General features: G+C 51.3%; 1 protein-coding gene across 1 annotated transcript in view; it reads right to left on the reverse strand.

Annotated features, from left to right (window-relative positions):
- LOC132567445 (nuclear receptor ROR-beta-like) overlaps positions 1 to 16,841 on the reverse strand; it is a 48,175-nt gene extending 31,334 nt beyond the window's left edge. The window contains exon 1 of the mRNA XM_060233121.1: positions 16,639 to 16,841. Within this exon, the coding sequence (XP_060089104.1) occupies positions 16,639 to 16,841 (203 nt within the window). The remainder of the gene's footprint in view (positions 1 to 16,638) is intronic.
- Positions 16,842 to 17,391: the final 550 nt, after the last annotated feature.

Below are 17,391 nucleotides of genomic sequence, written 5' to 3' on the forward strand. Positions count from 1 at the left end.
TGCCGAACTCAGCCTGTTGATAAGACGCGCTGCTATTCAACCAAAGGCTAAACAGCCATGAGGACTAGGAGCTTTCTATGTTCAGAGCGAAACACCAAAAGCCGCATTTCTCGGGAACCCCAAATCCATACAGATTTCAAACTGTACTGGTGGCCTCACCCGGATAGCTCAAGCTAGTCTGATCTTGTCTCGGAAGCAGGGATCGTTTTGTAGAAAAATAGGTGGCAGAGCTCATTAGCATAACTCATCAGCATACGCCACTCCCCCCCCCCAGCCAAAAGCAACCTGATGCAAGAAAGGAGAGCCCCGGGGGAGTGAGGCCTGCTTGGGCTGGCTAGAGATCCAGTCGGCCCAAGCAGGTCTCGCTCGCCTGGGGCTCGCCTGGGGCTCTCCTGGGCCACCCCCCCCCCCAGTCAAAAGACCAGCGAGCTGCCCGCTGCCCAAAAACACATAAGAAGTGGAGAAAGAGTGGTGCAGGCTTCTCCAGGGGTTAATAAGGATTGCTGGGGGCGTGGCAAAGCCCCTGGTGGCTGGCTGGCTGCTCGCTCTCCTAATCCAGGGATTGTTATGCAGCTGCACCTCCTATCCAATGGACAAGGTAGGTGGAGAGGAAAAGGGGGAACCCTCAGAAAGGTTCAGGAGCTGCACTCCTAGGAGCTCCTGCTGAATCTATGGCCTGCTTGGAAGTTAAGCCTGGTCAGCGCTGGTTAGTGTTTAGATGAGAGACCACAAGTCCAGGGTGGCTACGCAGAGGCAGGCGAGGGCAAAACACCTCTGAACGCCTTTTGCTCTCAGCCGGGTAGCCGTGTGGTCCATCTGAAGTGGCAGAACCAATCTGAGTCCAGCGGCACCTTCTGGACCAAGGAAGTTTGATTCTGGGTATCAGCTTTTGTGTGCAAGCTAGGGTTGCCAAGTCCAATTCAAGAAATATCTGGGGACTTTGGGGGTGGAGCCAAGAGACATTGGGGCGGAGCCAGGAACAAGGGTGTGACACGCATCACTGAACTCCAAGGGAGTTCTGGGCATCACATTTAAAGGGACAGCACACCTTTTTAAATGCCTCCCTTCCATAGGAAATAAGGAAGGATAGGGGCACCTTCTTTTGGGGCTCATAGAATTGGACCCCCTGGTCCAATCGTTTTGAAACTTGGAGGGTATTTTGGGGAGAAGGACTAGCTGCTATTCTGAAAATTTGGTGCCTCTACCTCAAAAAACAGCCCCCCTAGAGCCCCCGATATCTGTGGATCAATTCCTCGTTATTCCCCAAAACTGCCGGAGATCTAGAGCTATGGATCAAGGTGGGGGTGGGGCTTCCCCCGCTGGCTAGTGGCTGGGGGCGGGGGAAACCTGTAAAACCAGGAGATCCCCCACTGGGACCTGGAGATTGGGAAGCCTAGTGCAAGCACAATTCTTCAGAGCCAGTTTGGTGTAACTAGAAGGGGGAATAAAGGAAATCTTGGGTCTCATTCTTTCTCTCCAACCCCCTGGGTGGTAGGGTGCAAGGCTATTTTTGTAGCAGGAACTCCTTTGCATATTAGGCCACACCTCCCAGATGTAGCCAATCCTCCAGGAGCCAGTTTGGTGTAGTGGTTAAGTGCGCGGACTCTAATCTGGGAGAACCGGGTTTGGGTCCCCACTCCTCCACTTGCAGCTGCTGGAATGGCCTTGGGTCAGCCATCGCTCTGGCAGAGGTTGTCCTTGAAAGGGCAGCTGCTGTGAGAGCCCTCTCCAGCCCCACCCACCTCACAGGGTGTCTGTTGTGGGGGAGGAAGGGAAAGGAGATTGTAGGCCACTCTGAGACTCTGTCCTTGACAGGGCAGCTTCTGGGAGAGCTCTCCCAGCCCCACCCTCCTCACAGAGTGTCTGTTGTGGGGGAGGAAGGGAAAGGAGATTGTAGGCCGCTCTGAGACTTTTCGGAATGGAGGGAGGGATATAAATCCAATATCATCTTCTTCAGAGACTGTGAAACGGAACGCCTTCCAACAGTCTGCTTTGCATATGGTGCTGCTACTCCCCAGGTGGGGGAAAGATCCCTCGGTTTGGAGGCCCTCCCCCGCTTCAGGATCATCAGAAAGCATTGGGGGGGGGGGGAATGTCTGCTGGGCACTCCATTATTCCCTAGTTTATTTATGATTTATATCCCACCCTTCCCACCAAGTGGCTCAGGGCGGCTCACAGCATATAAATCTAACACAAAAATATAAAAACATTTAAACATTTTACATAATTTACACAATTAAAATATCAAAAACATACAGCGGTCATTATAAAACTACACTCAGTTTCAGGTTTCAGGGGCCGGTTAGCTGTAAGCCAGCCGGAAGAGGACTGTCTTGCAGGGCCTGCGGAATTGGGCAAGGTCCCGCAGGGCCCTCACCTCTTCCGGCAGCTGGTTCCACCAGGAAGGGGCCATTACGGAAAAGGCCCTATCCCTAGTAGATTTCAAGCGGGCTTCCTAAAGAGACCAATTCCCATAGAGTATAATGGAAAATTGATCCCCAGGTATCTGGGGCTCTGTGGGGGCTGTTTTTGAGGTAGAGGCACTAAATTTGAGCCGCCCTGAGCCCGCCTTTGGCGGGGGAGGGCGGGATATAAGAATAAAACTTACTTACTTACTAAATTTGCAGCATAGCATCCAGTGCTTCTCCTCAAAATACCCCCTAAGTTTCAAAAAGATTGGACTGGGGGGGGGGGGTTCCAATTCTATGAGCCCCAAAAGAAGGTGCCCCTATCCTTCATTGTTTCCAATGGAGGGAAGGCCCTTAAAAGGGTGATGGTCAGAACTCCCTTTGGAGTTCAATGGTGTCTGCCACACCCTTGCTCCTGGCTCCACCCCTAAAGTGTCCGGGCTCCACCTCCAAAGTCCCCAGATTTCTTGAACTGGACTTGGCAACCCAATTTGCAAACAATACAGGGTTGCCTTAAATCAGCTGGGACTTGATGGGAAATAAATAAAAATTGTGTTATGTGTTCTCCCCCCCCCCCAGAAGCAACGTTTCTAAAATTTCTGCGCTCTTTAGCTCTGTAGAAGGACCACCGCGAGAGTCGCCCGTCCCCAGGTGGTACAAACGACAACAATACAGAATCGCAGAAAGCAGATACCAATCAATTAGAAAAATCCCCGTGAACAATAACGAAGGAAAAATACACCGCCAACAACTATTGGATACCAATTAATCTATTCGCATAGAAGCCCCGTGGCGCAGAGTGGTACGCCGCAGTACTGCAGTCTGAGCTCTGCTCACGACCTGAGTTCAATCCCGGCGGAAGCTGCGTTCAGGTCGCCGGCTCCAGGTTGACTCAGCCTTCCATCCTTCTGAGGTCGGTCAAAGGAGCCCCCAGCTTGCTGGGGGGAAAGTGGAGAGGACTGGGGAAGGCAATGGCAAACCACCCTGTAAAAACGTTTGCCAAGAAAACGCTGTAATGTGACGTCACCCCATTTGTTGGTAACGACCCGGTGCTTGCACAGGGACTATCTTTACCTTCCAAATCTATTTCTATAGCCATCTTTCACATGTAATCCATTCTATAAACAATACTATTGGTATTATGATCCGTATCCATTCAAGGGAAATTGAAGCGCCAGATTAACAATACAGTCAATGTCCCATTCAAGGAAAAAGTGCCAAACACCAGTTGGGGGGGCAGGGGATCCCCCAGTTAGGAGGCCCTCCTCCCCTTCAGGGTCATTAGAAAGCGGGGGGGGGGGGGGGGAGGAAATGTCTGCTGAACACTCCATTATTCCCTTTGGGGGCCGATTCCCATAGGAGATAGTGGAGAATTCATCAGGGTATCTGGGGCTCTGGATTCTGAGGTAGAGGCACCAAATTTTCAGCATAGTATCCGGTGTCTCTCCTCAAAACGCCCTCCAAGTTTCAAAAAGATTGGACCAGGGGGTCCCTTCCCGATGAGCTCCCAAATAAGCCTATCATTCATTATTGGAGAGCCAGTTTGGTGTAGTGGTTAAGTGTGCGGACCTTATCTGGGGAGAACCGGGTTTGAATCGCCACTCCTCCACTTGCACCTGCTGGCATGGCCTTGGGTCAGCCATAGCTCTGGCAGAGGTTGTCCTTGAAAGGGCAGCTGCTCGTGAGAGCCCTCTCCAGCCCTACCCACACCACAGGGTGTCTGTTCTGGGGGAGGAAGGGAAAGGAGATTGTGAGCCGCTCTAAGACTCTTCAGAGTGGAGGGCAGGATATAAATCCAGTATCTTCTTATTTCCAATGGAGGGAAGGCATTCAAAAGGTGTGCGGGTCCTTTAAATATGATGGCCGGAATTCCCTTTGGAGTTCAATTATGCTTGTCACAACCTTGCTTCTGGCTCCACCCCCAAAGTTTCCTGGCCCCATCCCCAAAGTCCCCAGGTATTTCTTGCTTTGGACCCTGGCAGCCCTACCAGCAGTTTCCCAACCTAGAGTCGACGACCCTGACCGAGACACACTTTTGCCTGTGAAGGCAGGAGGGGTGTGGCCCGTGTCCCATAATGCCTTGTGGGAGAGCCAGCCCCTGCAATGACACCATTCACAGTGCATGACTGTCTCACCCAGTGACTAAAGCCATTTTATGCAATTACCAGGCAGCCCAGAACGGCCCTCGCCCACAGCAAATGCCGAGTTTTGCAGACAGATGGACTCGGATTTCGCACGGATGACTGCATCAAGACTTTATGACTACAAACTCCGGGCCCCGGCCTCCGCCCCCATAACAGAACGCCAACCATGTGTGTGGTAAAAATGGCCTTAGTTATTGTCTGCTCCGTCTAAACCAGGGGTGGTCAAACTGTGGCTCGGGAGCCACATGTGGTTCTTTCGCGCATATTGTGCAGCTCCCGGAGGCTGAGGCTTACAAAGACTTGTCTTAGCAGTAAGTCTGTGGGAAAAGGATCTCGGGGTCTTAGTGGACCATACGCTGAAGATGAGTCAACAGTGTGATGTGGCGGCTACAAAGGCCAATGCAATTTTGGGCTGTATCAACAGAAGTCTAGTGTTCAGATCACGTGAAGTGATGGTATCGCTTTACTCTGCTCTGGTAAGACCCTCACCTGGAGTCTTGTGTTCAGTTTGGGGCACCACATTTAAGAAGGATATAGACAAGCTGGAACGGGGTCCAGAGGAGGGCGACGAGATGGGTGACGGGTCTGGAGACCAAGTCCTATGAGGAAAGGTTGAAGGAGCTGGGGATGTTTAGCCTGGAGAGGAGGCGGCTGAGAGGTGATAGGATCACCATCTTCAGGTACTTTAAGGGCTGTCCTATAGAGGATGGTGTGGAATTGTTTTCTGTGGCCCCAAAAGGTAGGACCAGTACCAATGAGTTGAAATTAAATCAAAAGAGCTTCTGGCTCAACATTAGGAAGAACTTCATAAATGATTTAGAGTTGGGAAGTGAGCAGTGAAGTGGCCAAGTCTGCGGATGACACTAAATTGTTCAGGGTAGTGGAAACCAGAGAGGATTGTGAGGAACTCCAAAGGGACCTGTTGAGGCTGGGTGAGTGGGCGTCAATGTGGCAGATGCAGTTCAGTGTGGCCAAGTGCAAAGTAATGCACATTGGGGCCAAGAATCCCAGCTACAAATACAAGTTGATGGGGGTGTGAACTGGCAGAGACTGACCAAAGAGAGAGATCTTGGGGTCGTGGTAGATAACTCACTGAAAATGTCAAGACAGTGTGCGTTTGCAATAAAAAAAGGCCAACGCCATGCTGGGAATTATTAGGAAGGGAATTGAAAACAAATCAGCCAGTATCATAATGCCCCTGTATAAATCGATGGTGCGGTCTCATTTGGAGTACTGTGTGCAGTTCTGGTCGCCGCACCTCAAAAAGGATATTATAGCATTGGAGAAAGTCTAGAAAAGGGCAACTAGAATGATTAAAGGGCTGGAACACTTTCCCTATGAAGAAAGGTTGAAACGCTTGGGACTCTTTAGCTTGGAGAAACGTCGACTGCGGGGTGACATGATAGAGGTTTACAAGATAATGCATGGGATGGAGAAAGTAGAGAGAAAGAGGTACTTTTCTCCCTTTCTCACAATACAAGAACTCGTGGGCATTCGATGAAATTGCTGAGGCAGACAGGTTTAAAACGGATAAAAGGAAGTACTTCTTCACCCAAAGGGTGATTAACATGTGGAATTCACTGCCACAGGAGATGGTGGCGGCCACAAGCATGGCCACCTTCAAGAGGGTTTTAGATAAAAATATGGAGCAGAGGTCCATCAGTGGCTATTAGCCACAATGTGTGTGTGTATATATATATATAAAAAATTTGGCCCACTGTGTGACACAGAGTGTTGGACTGGATGGGCCATTGGCCTGATCCAACATGGCTTCTCTTATGTTCTTATGTTTCCAGACTTAGAGCGGTTCCTCAGTCGAACAGGCTTCCTCAGGAAGTGGTGGGCTCTCCTTCCTTGGAGGTTTTGAAACAGAGGCTAGATGGCATCTGACAGCAATGAAGATCCTGTGGATTTAGGGGGAGGTGTTTGTGAGTTTCCCTGCATTGTGCAGGGGGTTGGACTAGATGACCCTCGAGGTCCCTTCCAACTCTTCTATGATTCTTGAGCAGCGTTTCCTCTGAGCTGAGTTAGTGTGAGCTCGCTCTCAGTTATTTAGCCTCCGGCTCATCCATGTTTTGTCTTAGCTCAGGAAAAATGGCCCCAGAGCGAGCCAATTTATGCGTAGCTCAGTAATGCCAGCAAGCTCACAAAGTAGAATTATTGCCCTCAAGACTCCACAGCCTAGAGGGAGTGTTGCTCTCGAGTAAATGGGGCATAGCGTTGGGACCTCAGTTAGACACTGAGTGCTGACTCATAGGCAGGGCAACTATTTCCCCCAATTGTAAAGCGGGGGAAAGAGAGGGGGAAAGAGGCAAGCTTGCAGGCCACAGAGGGCAAGGGAGAAAAAGGAGCGTATAAGTCACAGGGGCGTTAAACTCATTTGTTATGAGGGCCGGATCTGACATAAATGAGACCTTGCTGGGCCGAGCCATGTGTGCACCTATTTATGATTAGGTAGCAGAGATATAAATTGTGCACAGAACACAGACAACACAAATATATATTTTAAAAAACTTAAAACATGCAGAACATCAGCATGCATTGGTCTTAAAGATACCTGCTTTGTATTTCTCCCATGGGATCCAGGGAAGTGGGCAAAAAATCTGGCTCTTTCCTTCCTACCCCCAACGGACTGTGGGGGTGGGTGGGGAGCATCAGCCAACAGAAGGAAGAAAGGCTTGGCTCAGTAGCTCTGCTGTGCGATTGAGAGAGCCCGGCAAAGCAAGCTATTCCTCCCCAAGGGAGAGCCCTCAGCCAATGGAGAAAATAGAGGTTTTGCTCTGTAGCTCCCGTGCCATTGAGCAAGCCTGGCAGAGCAAGCTGTGATGCTGAAGGAAGCAAGAGAGAGGGAGGAGGAAGCAGATGACAGCCAGTTGCTCGGGGGCCTGATAGGAGCCCTCCGGGGACCTGATTTGGCCCCTGCTCCAACGCATCCATTTTCCCCAGGAGAATTCTGGGGGCTGTAATTCTGGGGGATCCCCAGGTCCTACCTAGAGGCTTGCATACTATTGTGGGGTGCACAACCTTCTGAGTATTCCTATGCATCTTCTGCAAAGGGGGAATTGGTTTGTCCAGGGCTTTTTTCGGTAGCAGGAACTTCTTTGCATATTAGGCCACACACACCCTGATGTAGCCAATCCTCCTGGAGCTTACAGCAGGCCCTGTACGTAGAGCCCTGTGAGGAATTCTAGCAGGACCTCCTTTGCCTATTAGGCCACACACCCCTGATGTAGCCAGTCCTCCTGGAGCTTACAGCAGGCCCTGTACGAAGAGCCTGTGAGGAATTCTAGCAGGACCTCCTTTGCCTATTAGGCCACACACCCCTGATGTAGCCCATCCTCCTGGAGATTACAGCAGGCCCTGTACGAAGAGGCCCTGTGAGGAATTCTAGCAGGACCTCCTTTGCATATTAGGCCACTCCCCCTGATGTAGCCAATCCTCCTGGAGCTTACAGCAGGCCCTGTACGAAGAGCCCTGTAAGGAATTCTAGCAGGACCTCCTTTGCCTATTAGGCCACACACCCCTGATGTAGCCACTCCTCCTAGAGCTTTCTGTAGGCCCTGTAAGAAGAACCCTGTGAACTCTTGGAGGACTGGCTACATCAGGAGGTGTGTGCCTAATATGCAAAGGAGCTCCCGCTATTAAAAAAGCCTTGGGTTTGTTCCCGCTCAAAGGACCCCTGGCTGCTGGTACTGCCCCCCCCCCCCCGGAACCCACTGCGGGTTACATAAAGTTCAAAGTTTGCTTTTCTCCCAAGAGAGAAAGTGTTTCTCCAAAGAGAAAAGAATCAATCCAGGCATCAGGATCCACCCACAACGGAGCTGGCAAGCTCTTTCTTCCGTCAGCTCATCTCGCTAGGGGTGTGTGGGGGGGGGGGGGACAACCGTTTATGCAAAACAGCCAGAATCTTCCTGCTGGGTCTCTCCCCAAAGCGGGGCTCTCTGGGATGCCTTGCAGGTTCCTGCTTCCTCTTCCTGTACACAAAGCAAACTAGTTCGGACTTCGGGCTTCGCGACGCTCCGTTCACACAGGGGGCAGGACGGACGGATCGTTTTAGACACGTCAGCTTGCATTTGGCGGTGTTTCTCTAGTTTTAAAAACTCCCCGCCAGTAGAAAAACAAGCAGGAGGAAGAGGGAAAGGAAGAAGAGGAGGGAAAAGAGGAGGAAGAAGAGGAAGAAGATGACAACATTGGATTTATATTCCGCCCTCCACCCGAGAGTCTCAGAGCGGCTCACAATCTCCTTTATCTTCCTCCCCCCACAACAGACACCCTGTGAGGCGGGTGGGGGCTGAGAGAGCTCTCCCAGAAGCTGCACTTTCAAGGACAGAGTCTCAGAGCGGCCTACAATCTCCTTTATCTTCCTCCCCCACAACCGATACCCTGTGAGGTGGGTGGGACTGAGAGAGCTCTTACAGAAGCTGCTCTTTCAAGGACACAGGTCTCAGAGCGGCCTACAATCTCGTTTCCCTTTCTCCCCACACAACCGACACCCTGTGAGGTGGGTGGGGCTGAGAGAGCTCTCCCAGAAGCTGCCCCTTTCAAGGATAGAGTCTCAGAGCGGCCTACAATCTCCTTTCCCTTCCTCCCCCACAACAGACACCCTGTGAGGTGGGTGGGGCTGAGAGAGCTCTCCCAGAAGCTGCCCTTTCAAGGATAGAGTCTCAGAGCGGCCTACAATCTCCTTTCCCTTCCTCCCCCCACAACAGACACCCTGTGAGGTGGGTGGGGCTGAGAGGGCTCTCACAGCAGCTGCCCTCTCAGGACAAGCTCTGGAATAAGTATGGCTGACCCAAGCCATTCAGCAGGCGCAGGTGGAGGAATGGGGAATCAAAACCCCTGGTTCTCCAGATAAGAGTATGCACACTTAACCACTACAGCAAACGAACAAAGAGAGCAAGGAAATGACCTTTCTACTTGCAGGGCTAGATTTCTCTTTGCAGGGAGGAGGAAACATTTACTACAGAGACCAGCTCCAGTAGTCAGAATTGAACTTATGACAACCTTTTATAGTCTTGGGGGTAGAACTTGTTTAGCCAGGCCGCATCTGGAGTCTCCCGAGGCCCTGCTTTGGAACTGGCTTCTTCTACCACAAGAAAACGGTTCCTCACTTGGCATAGGCTCTGTGTCTACAATACACACACCCAGAAAGGATTTTTTTGCACTGTGCACAGGCAGTCGCTGGGCCTCCCACATCACAAATATAAAATAAATAAATGAATAAACGATCTCCCTTGCCTACAACTCCACATTGGTTTGTTTTTTTAAAATATAAAGATGCTGCTGGTCTTAGCTTTGCAAGGTTGTTGTGTCTTTTGAAAAACTGGGTGACTCAACACAAGACGGAAGTAAAGAGGTTTTTTAAAGTGACTTCCTTCTCCCCGTCCGGAGAGAGGAAGAAGAAGAAAAAGATATTGGACTTATACCGCACCCTTCACTTGGAGTCTCAGAGCGGTTTACAATCCTCCCCAGCAACAGACACCCTGTGAGGTGGGTCTGGCTGAGAGAGCTCTCCCAGAAGCTGCCCTTTCAAGGGACAGACTCTCAGAACAGCCTACAATCTCCTTTCCCTTCCTCCCCCCACAACAAACACCCTGTGAGGAGGGTGGGGCTGAGAGAGCAACTCCCTGAAGCCGCCCTTTCAAGGACAGAGTCTCAGAGCGGCTTACAATCTCCTTTCTCTTCCTCCCCCAAAACAGACACCCTGTGAGGTGGGTGGGGCTGAGAGAGCTCTCCCAGAAGCTGCCCTTTCAAGGACAGTCTCAGAGCGGCCTACAATCTCCTTTCCCTTCCTCCCCCACAACAGACACCCTGTGAGGTGGGTGGGGCTGAGAGAGCTCTCCCAGAAGCCGCCCTTTCAAGGACAGAGTCTCAGAACAGCCTACAATCTCCTTTCCCTTCCTCCCCTACAACAGACACCCTGTGAGGCGGGTGGGGCTGAGAGAGCTCTCCCAGAAACTGCCCTTTCAAGGACAATTCTGCGAGAGCTATGACTGACCCAAGGCCATTCCAGCAGGTGCAAGTGGAGGAGTGGGGAATCAACTCCGGTTCTCCCAGATAAGACTCCACACACTTAACCATTACATCAAACTGGCTCTCAAACAGAAAACCCCTTTTGTTACGAGATGGGGGTTTTCTTCCCCCATTGCACTTGCCTTATCCTATCCTTTTTTAAAAACATAATTTATGTATTTATTTTTTACTTTAGTATATTTCTGTTCCAACCCTTCCCCTTAGGGAAATAATGGGTGTAGGCTTGTACCCATTTTAGAGGGCAGCATTACTGAGGCAGGGCTAAACCTGTTTTTGTAGAAAAAACCCTGAACATAAATCATTATCATCATCAGACAAACCGGAAACCCAGATATGCAGGCTCTAAGGGTCACTATATTAGGGAGGGGTCACTATATTAGGGAGAAAGGCAGGTCTCATTTCGAAGGATTTGGTACTAAGCCTGAAAAACAGAAACTTGAAAGCATCATTTTGTGGAACAAGACAAGAGGGAATGGGAGTGTGTTATACGTGTGACCTTTTCCTGCCCTTGTGTTCCACCCTTGTCATGGCTATAGTTCTTCGCATTTGCCGCATGAAAGCAGAGCTTGCTAGCAACGTTCCCTCTAAGCTGCGGGGTCTTGTGAGCCAAAATTCTACCTTGTGAGCTACTGAGAAAGTCAGTTTGGTGTAGTGGTGAAGTGTGCAGACTCTTATCTGGGAGAACAGGATTTGATTCCCCACTCCTCCACTTGCACCTGCTGGAATGGCCTTGGGTCAGCCATAGCTCTGGCAGAAGTTGTCCTTGAAAGGGCAGCTGCTGTGAGAGCCCTCTCCAGTCCCACCCACCTCACAGGGTGTCTGTTGTGGGGGAGGAAGATAAAGGAGATTGTAGGTCACTCTGAGACTCTGTCCTTGAAAGGGCAGCTTCTGGGAGAGCTCTCTCAGCCCCACCCGCCTCACAGGGTGTCTGTTGTGGGGGAGGAAGATAAAGGAGATTGTAGGCCGCTCTGAGACTCTGTCCTTGAAAGGGCAGCTTCTGGGAGAGCTCTCTCAGCCCCACCCGCCTCACAGGGTGTCTGTTGTGGGGGAGGAAGGGAAAGGAGATTGTAGGCCGCTCTGAGACTCTGTCCTTGAAAGGGCAGGCTTCTGGAGAGCTCTCTCAGCCCCACCCACCTCACAGGGTGTCTGTTGTGGGGGAGGAAGGGAAAGGGAGATTGTAGGCCGCTCTGAGACTCTGTCCTTGAAAGGGCAGCTTCTGGGAGAGCTCTCTCAGCCCCCCCACCCGCCTCACAGGGTGTCTGTTGTGGGGGAGGAAGGGAAAGGAGATTGTGAGTCGCTCTGAGACTCTTCGGAGTGGAGGGCGGGATATAAATCCAATATCTTCTTCTACTGGCATGAAAGTTGTGAGCAAGCCGTTTGACTGCTGCACAACTTAGTTTGCACTGGGGCCAATCCTTCTTAAGTTAAGACAAAAATGTGCAAGCTGGAAGATAAAAAACTGTGAGCCAGCTCACGCTAACTCAGCTTCAAGGGAACGCTGCTTGCCAGCCACCCCGCTGTACTGTCGTGCAAATGGTGGATGTTGAGCGGCCTTTGAAACGAATTTTTCAAAAGCATCGATCAATATAAGCAGAGCTTTTTTCAAGCAGGAACGCAGTTCCGGCTGGCGTGGTGTCAGGAGGTGTGGCCTAATATGCAAATGAGTTCCTGCTGGGCTTTTATCCTGCAAGAAAGCCCTGCGTGAAACAATGGTGGCATCAGGGGGTGTGGCCTAATATGCAAATGAGTTCCTGCTTTTGTCGGAAAAGTGCTGAATATAAATCATTATCATCCTCAGACAAACCTTTATCGGCATATACAGCAGGCCGCCGTGTTGTTCTGAAGCAATAGAACAAAGGAGTAGACAAGTGCACCTGAAAGAAACTTAGTTGGTCTTAAAGGTGAACTTGTCTACTGCTTTGTTCTGCAGCCTCTGGGAGCGGTGCAGAGTGCTTTCCAGACCAAACCCCGGCATGGCCTGTTGGCCTGTCCCCACACCAGAATTGAAAATTCCTGGGGATCTGGGGGAGGAACCTAGGGAAGAGTTTCCGGAGGGGGAAGACTCAGTGAGGTATAATTGCCCTATAATGACACAGACTCCAACCTCTGAAGTAGGGTTTGACCAAGTCCAATTCAAGAAATATCTGGGGACTTTGGGGGGTGGAGCCAGGAGATGCTGAGGGTGGAACCAGGAGCAAGGTTCTGACAAGCAACATTGAACTCCAAAGGGAGAGTTCCGGCCATCAAATAAGAAGAAGAAGGAGAAAAGGAAGAAAAAGAAAAAGAAAAAGAGGAGGAAGGGGAAGAAGAGGAGGAGGAGAAGAGGATTTATATCCCGCCCTCCACTCCAAATCTCAGAGCGGCTCACAATCTCCTTTATCTTCCTTCCCCACAACAGACACCCTGTGAGGTGGGTGGGGCTGAGAGGGCTCTCACAGCAGCTGCCCTTTCAGGACAACCTCTGCCAGACCTATGGCTAACCGAAGGCCATTCCCGGCGCTGCAAGTGGAGGAGTGGGGAATCAAACCCACTTAACCACTACACCAAACCTGGCTCTCTCAAGGAGATGGGGCAGGAGATCTCCCGATTTGGATCTCCTCTCCCCACTTCAGGGTCATCAAAAAGGAGGGGGGGAGGGAAATGTCTGCTGGGCACTCCATTATTCCCTAGAGAGACCGATTCCCATAAGAAGAAGATGATATTGGATATATATCCCACCCTCCACTCTGAAGAATCTCAGAGCGGCTCACAATCTCCTTTCCCTTCCTCCCCCACAACAGACACCCTGTGAGGCGGGTGGGGCTGAGAGAGCTCTCCCAGCAGCTGCCCTTTCAAGGACAGAGCGGCCTACAATCTCCTTTCCCTTCCTCCCCCACAACAGACACCCTGTGAGGCGGGTGGGGCTGAAGAGGGCTCTCACAGCAACTGCCGTTTCAAGGACAACCTCTGCCAGAGCTATGGCTGACCCCAAGGCCATTCCAGCAGGTGCAAGTGGAGGAGTGGGGAATAAAACCTGCTTCTCCCAGATAAGAGTCAGCGCACTTAACCACTACACCAAAGGTGGCTCTCCATAGCATAGAATGGAGAATTGATATGTGGGTATCTGGGGCGTTTGCAGGGGCTATTTATTTAGTTCGAGGCACCACATTTGCAGCATAGCATCCAGTGCCTCTCCTCAAAAAGACCCCCAAGTTTCAGAAGGGTTGGACCAGGGAGTCCAATTCTATGAGCCCCCAAAGAAGGTGCCCCTCTCCTTCATTATTTCCAGCGGAGGGAAGGCATTTAAAAGGCGTGCGGTCCCTTTCAATGTGATGGCCGGAACTCCCTTCGGAGTTCAATGACGCTCGTCGCACCCCTTGCTCCTGGCTCCACCCCCAAAGTCTCCCGGCTCCACCCCCAAAGCCCCCAGGTGTTTCTGAGACGGACTTGGCAACCCTACAAGGAAACAAAGTCCCTTCTCCCTTGGCAACCTCTCCCTCTCTCTCTCTCGCCCAACCTTCTCTCCCTGAGGCTCTCTTGTTGTGGTTGGCATGAGGAGGCCGCAACCGCGCACAGTTATATAACCGCCATCTGCTAAACATATCGCTGACGTCCGAACGGGATCCGGAGGACAGGGGCCCACCCTGGCCACGCACGCCTATTGGGCCGCCGGCCTGCTCGTCGACTACTGGCGGATGCCGCTGGGCGTCGGGGCCTGCCTGTCAGGCTCTTGTGCCAAGCGCATGGCGTCATCGGGCTGCCCTACTGACATACTTTCTGCCTCCGATATAACTTCCCCAGGCGTTTGCATAACACCCACTCAGCTGGATTAACTCAGCAGGCCAAGGAAGAAGAAGGGGGGGGGGGGAGAAAGAGAGAGGCGAGAAAAGCAGTTTCATTTCCTTGGCAAAAAGTCGAGAGACAGATCAAACGTTTCTCCCGTTAAGGATCATAGAATCCTAGAGTTGGAAGGGACCTCCAGGGTCATCTAGTCCAACCCCCTGCACAACGCAGGCCACTCACAAACACCTCCCCCTAAATTCACAGGATATTCATTGCTGTCAGATGGCCATCTAGCCTTTGTTGAAAACCTGCAAGGAAGGAGAATCATAGAATCCTAGAGCTGGAAGGGACCTCCAGGGTAATCTAGTCCTATCCCCCGCACAATGCAGGAAACTCACAAACACCTCCCCCTACATTTACAGGATCTTCATTGCTGTCAGATGGCCATCTAGCCTCTGTTGGAAAACCTCCAAGGAAGGAGAATCATAGAAACCCTAGAGTTGGAAGGGACCTCCAGGGTCATCTAGTCCAACCCCCCTGCACAACGCAGGACACTCACAAAACACCTCCCCCTAAATTCACAGGATATTCATTGCTGTCAGATGGCCATCTAGCCTTTGTTGAAAAACCTCCAAGGAAGGAGAATCATAGAATCCTAGAGTTGGAAGGGACCTCCAGGGTAATCTAGTCCAACCCCCTGCACAAGGCACGAAACTCACAAATACCTCCCCCTAAATTCAAAGGAGCTTCATTGCTGTCAGATAACCATCTAGCCTCTGTTTCAAAACCTCCAAGGAAGGAGAGCCCACCACCTCCTGAGGAAGTCTGTTCCACTGAGGAATCGCTCTAACGGTCAGGAAGTTCTTCCTAATGTTGAACTGGAAACTCTTCTGATTTTAATTTCTGGTCGGTCCTTCCTTCCTTCCTTCCTTCCTTCCTTCCTTCCTTCCTTCCTTCCTTCCTTCCTTCCTTCCTTCCTTCCTTCCTTCCTTCCTTCCTTCCTTCCTTCCTTCCTTCCTTCCTTCCTCCCCCCTCCTCCATCTATTTTCCCTCCTTCCTTCCCCTCCTCCATTTTCCTTCCTTCCTTCCCTCCCTCCTCCATCTATTTTCCTTCCTTCCTTGTCTTGCGGCTCTCAAACATCTGACATTCGTGTTTTTCGGCTCTCAGACACCTGATGCTTATTCTATGTGGCTCCCATATTAAGCAAGTTTGGGTTAATAAACAATCAATTGGAGTTAGTAAACAATCAATTGTAACACAATCAACAAGATTTGGAAATTCAGAGTGGTGAAAAGCACGTGTAAGGCAAACTGTGTGCACGTTAGAGTCCTGATGTACCAGCCCTTTCAGGGATTTAACTTCCATAAAGGGATGAAAGAGTGCGTGCGCGAGAGGGAGGTGCACAGAGATGAACACCAGTATTGGAAGAAAGATTAGCGTTGGGCTAGGATCTGCGTTCAAGTCCCTGCCTAGAGAATTTGAGACAGTTCATTCTCTTTATCAACGGCCAAGTCTACCTACCAGAGCCAGTTTGGTGTAGTGGTTAAGTGTGCGGACTCTTATCTCGGAGAACCGGGTTTGATTCCCCGCTCATCCACTTGCACCTACTGGAATGGCTTTGGGTTAGCCATAGCTCTGGCAGAGGTTGTCCTTGAAAGGGTAGCTTCTGGGAGAGCTCTCTCAGCCCCACCCGCCTCAGAGGGTGCCTGTTGTGGGGGAGGAAGGGAAAGGAGATTGTGAATCGCTCTGAGACTCTGTCCCTGAAAGGGCAGCTTCTGGAGAGCTCTCTCAGCCCTACCTGCCTCACAGTGTGCCTGTTGTGGGGGGGAGAAGATACAGGAGACTGTAAGCCGCTCTGAGTCTCTGATTCAGAGAGAAAGGTGGGGTATACATCTGCAATTCTTCTTCTTCTACAAGGGTGCTGAGAGAAAACAGCTGGCAGAGATCAGCTCCCCTGGAGAAAATGGCTGCTTTGGAGGGTGGACTCTGTGACCTTGTACCCTGCTGAGGCCTTACCACTCCCCCAAACCCTGTCCTCTCCCGCATCCGCCCCCAAAGTCTCCAGATATTTTCCAACACAGACTCAGCACCCCTATGACACACGACCCCCCCCCCCATCTAACTTCACCGCAGCTGCCTAAAGACCCCTGTTATGTCACTCCTTCCTCATGACAGGGCCTGAAGGGGGGGGGGGGGAGAAAGAAAACAAGCTCTCAAAACAATGGCCCCTGCGACTCATGATGTTGCGGCAACGCCCAAAGGGTTTCAGTAGAACAGGTGCCGCCCATACCTCGGGACGGCTTTGGCACCGGCTGTGGCAGAAGATCCACATTCCTCCAGAGCGGGCAGACGCAGCTCAGGGCGTGCCTGCCAACTTGGCCCGTAAATTTTCCTCTCAGCATCGCCGCCCACCGGCCCTCCAAACAAACCAGCCCGGTGCCTCGGAGGCTGCTCTGAACCAAACAGGCCCTCGTTCCCCTTTGGCGTGCCCATCACCAGGGCACCCTCCCCTAGGGTGGCCAGGTCCAAATCAAGAAATAATTGGGGACTTTGGGGGTGGAGCCAGCAGACTTTGGGGGTGGAGCCAGGAGCAAAGGTGTGACAAGCCCCATTGAACTCCAAAGGGAGTTCTGGCCCTCACATTTAAAGGGACTGTACTCCTTTTAAAGGCCTTCCCTCCATTGGAAATAATGAAGGATAGGGGCACCTTCTTTTGGGGCTCAGAGAATTGGACCCTCTGGTCCAATCTTTTTGAAACTTGGAGGGTGTTTTGAGGAGAAGCACTGGATGCTATGCTGCAAATTTGGTGCAGCTACGTCAAAAAAACAGCTGGCTCAGAGCTCCAGTTACCCATGGATCAATTTTCCAATATACCCTATGGGAATTGGTCTCCATAGGGAATAATGGAGTGCCCAGCAGACATTTCTCTCCCCCCCACACTGCTTTCTGATGAACCTGAAGCGGGGACAGGGCCTCCAAACCAAGGAATCCTCTGCCCCCACCTGGGGATTAGCAAACACTAGAAATAAATCACTTCTTTTTT

The sequence above is a fragment of the Heteronotia binoei genome, chromosome 2 (assembly GCF_032191835.1).
Source record: "Heteronotia binoei isolate CCM8104 ecotype False Entrance Well chromosome 2, APGP_CSIRO_Hbin_v1, whole genome shotgun sequence".
Classification (NCBI taxonomy): Eukaryota; Metazoa; Chordata; class Lepidosauria; order Squamata; family Gekkonidae; genus Heteronotia; species Heteronotia binoei.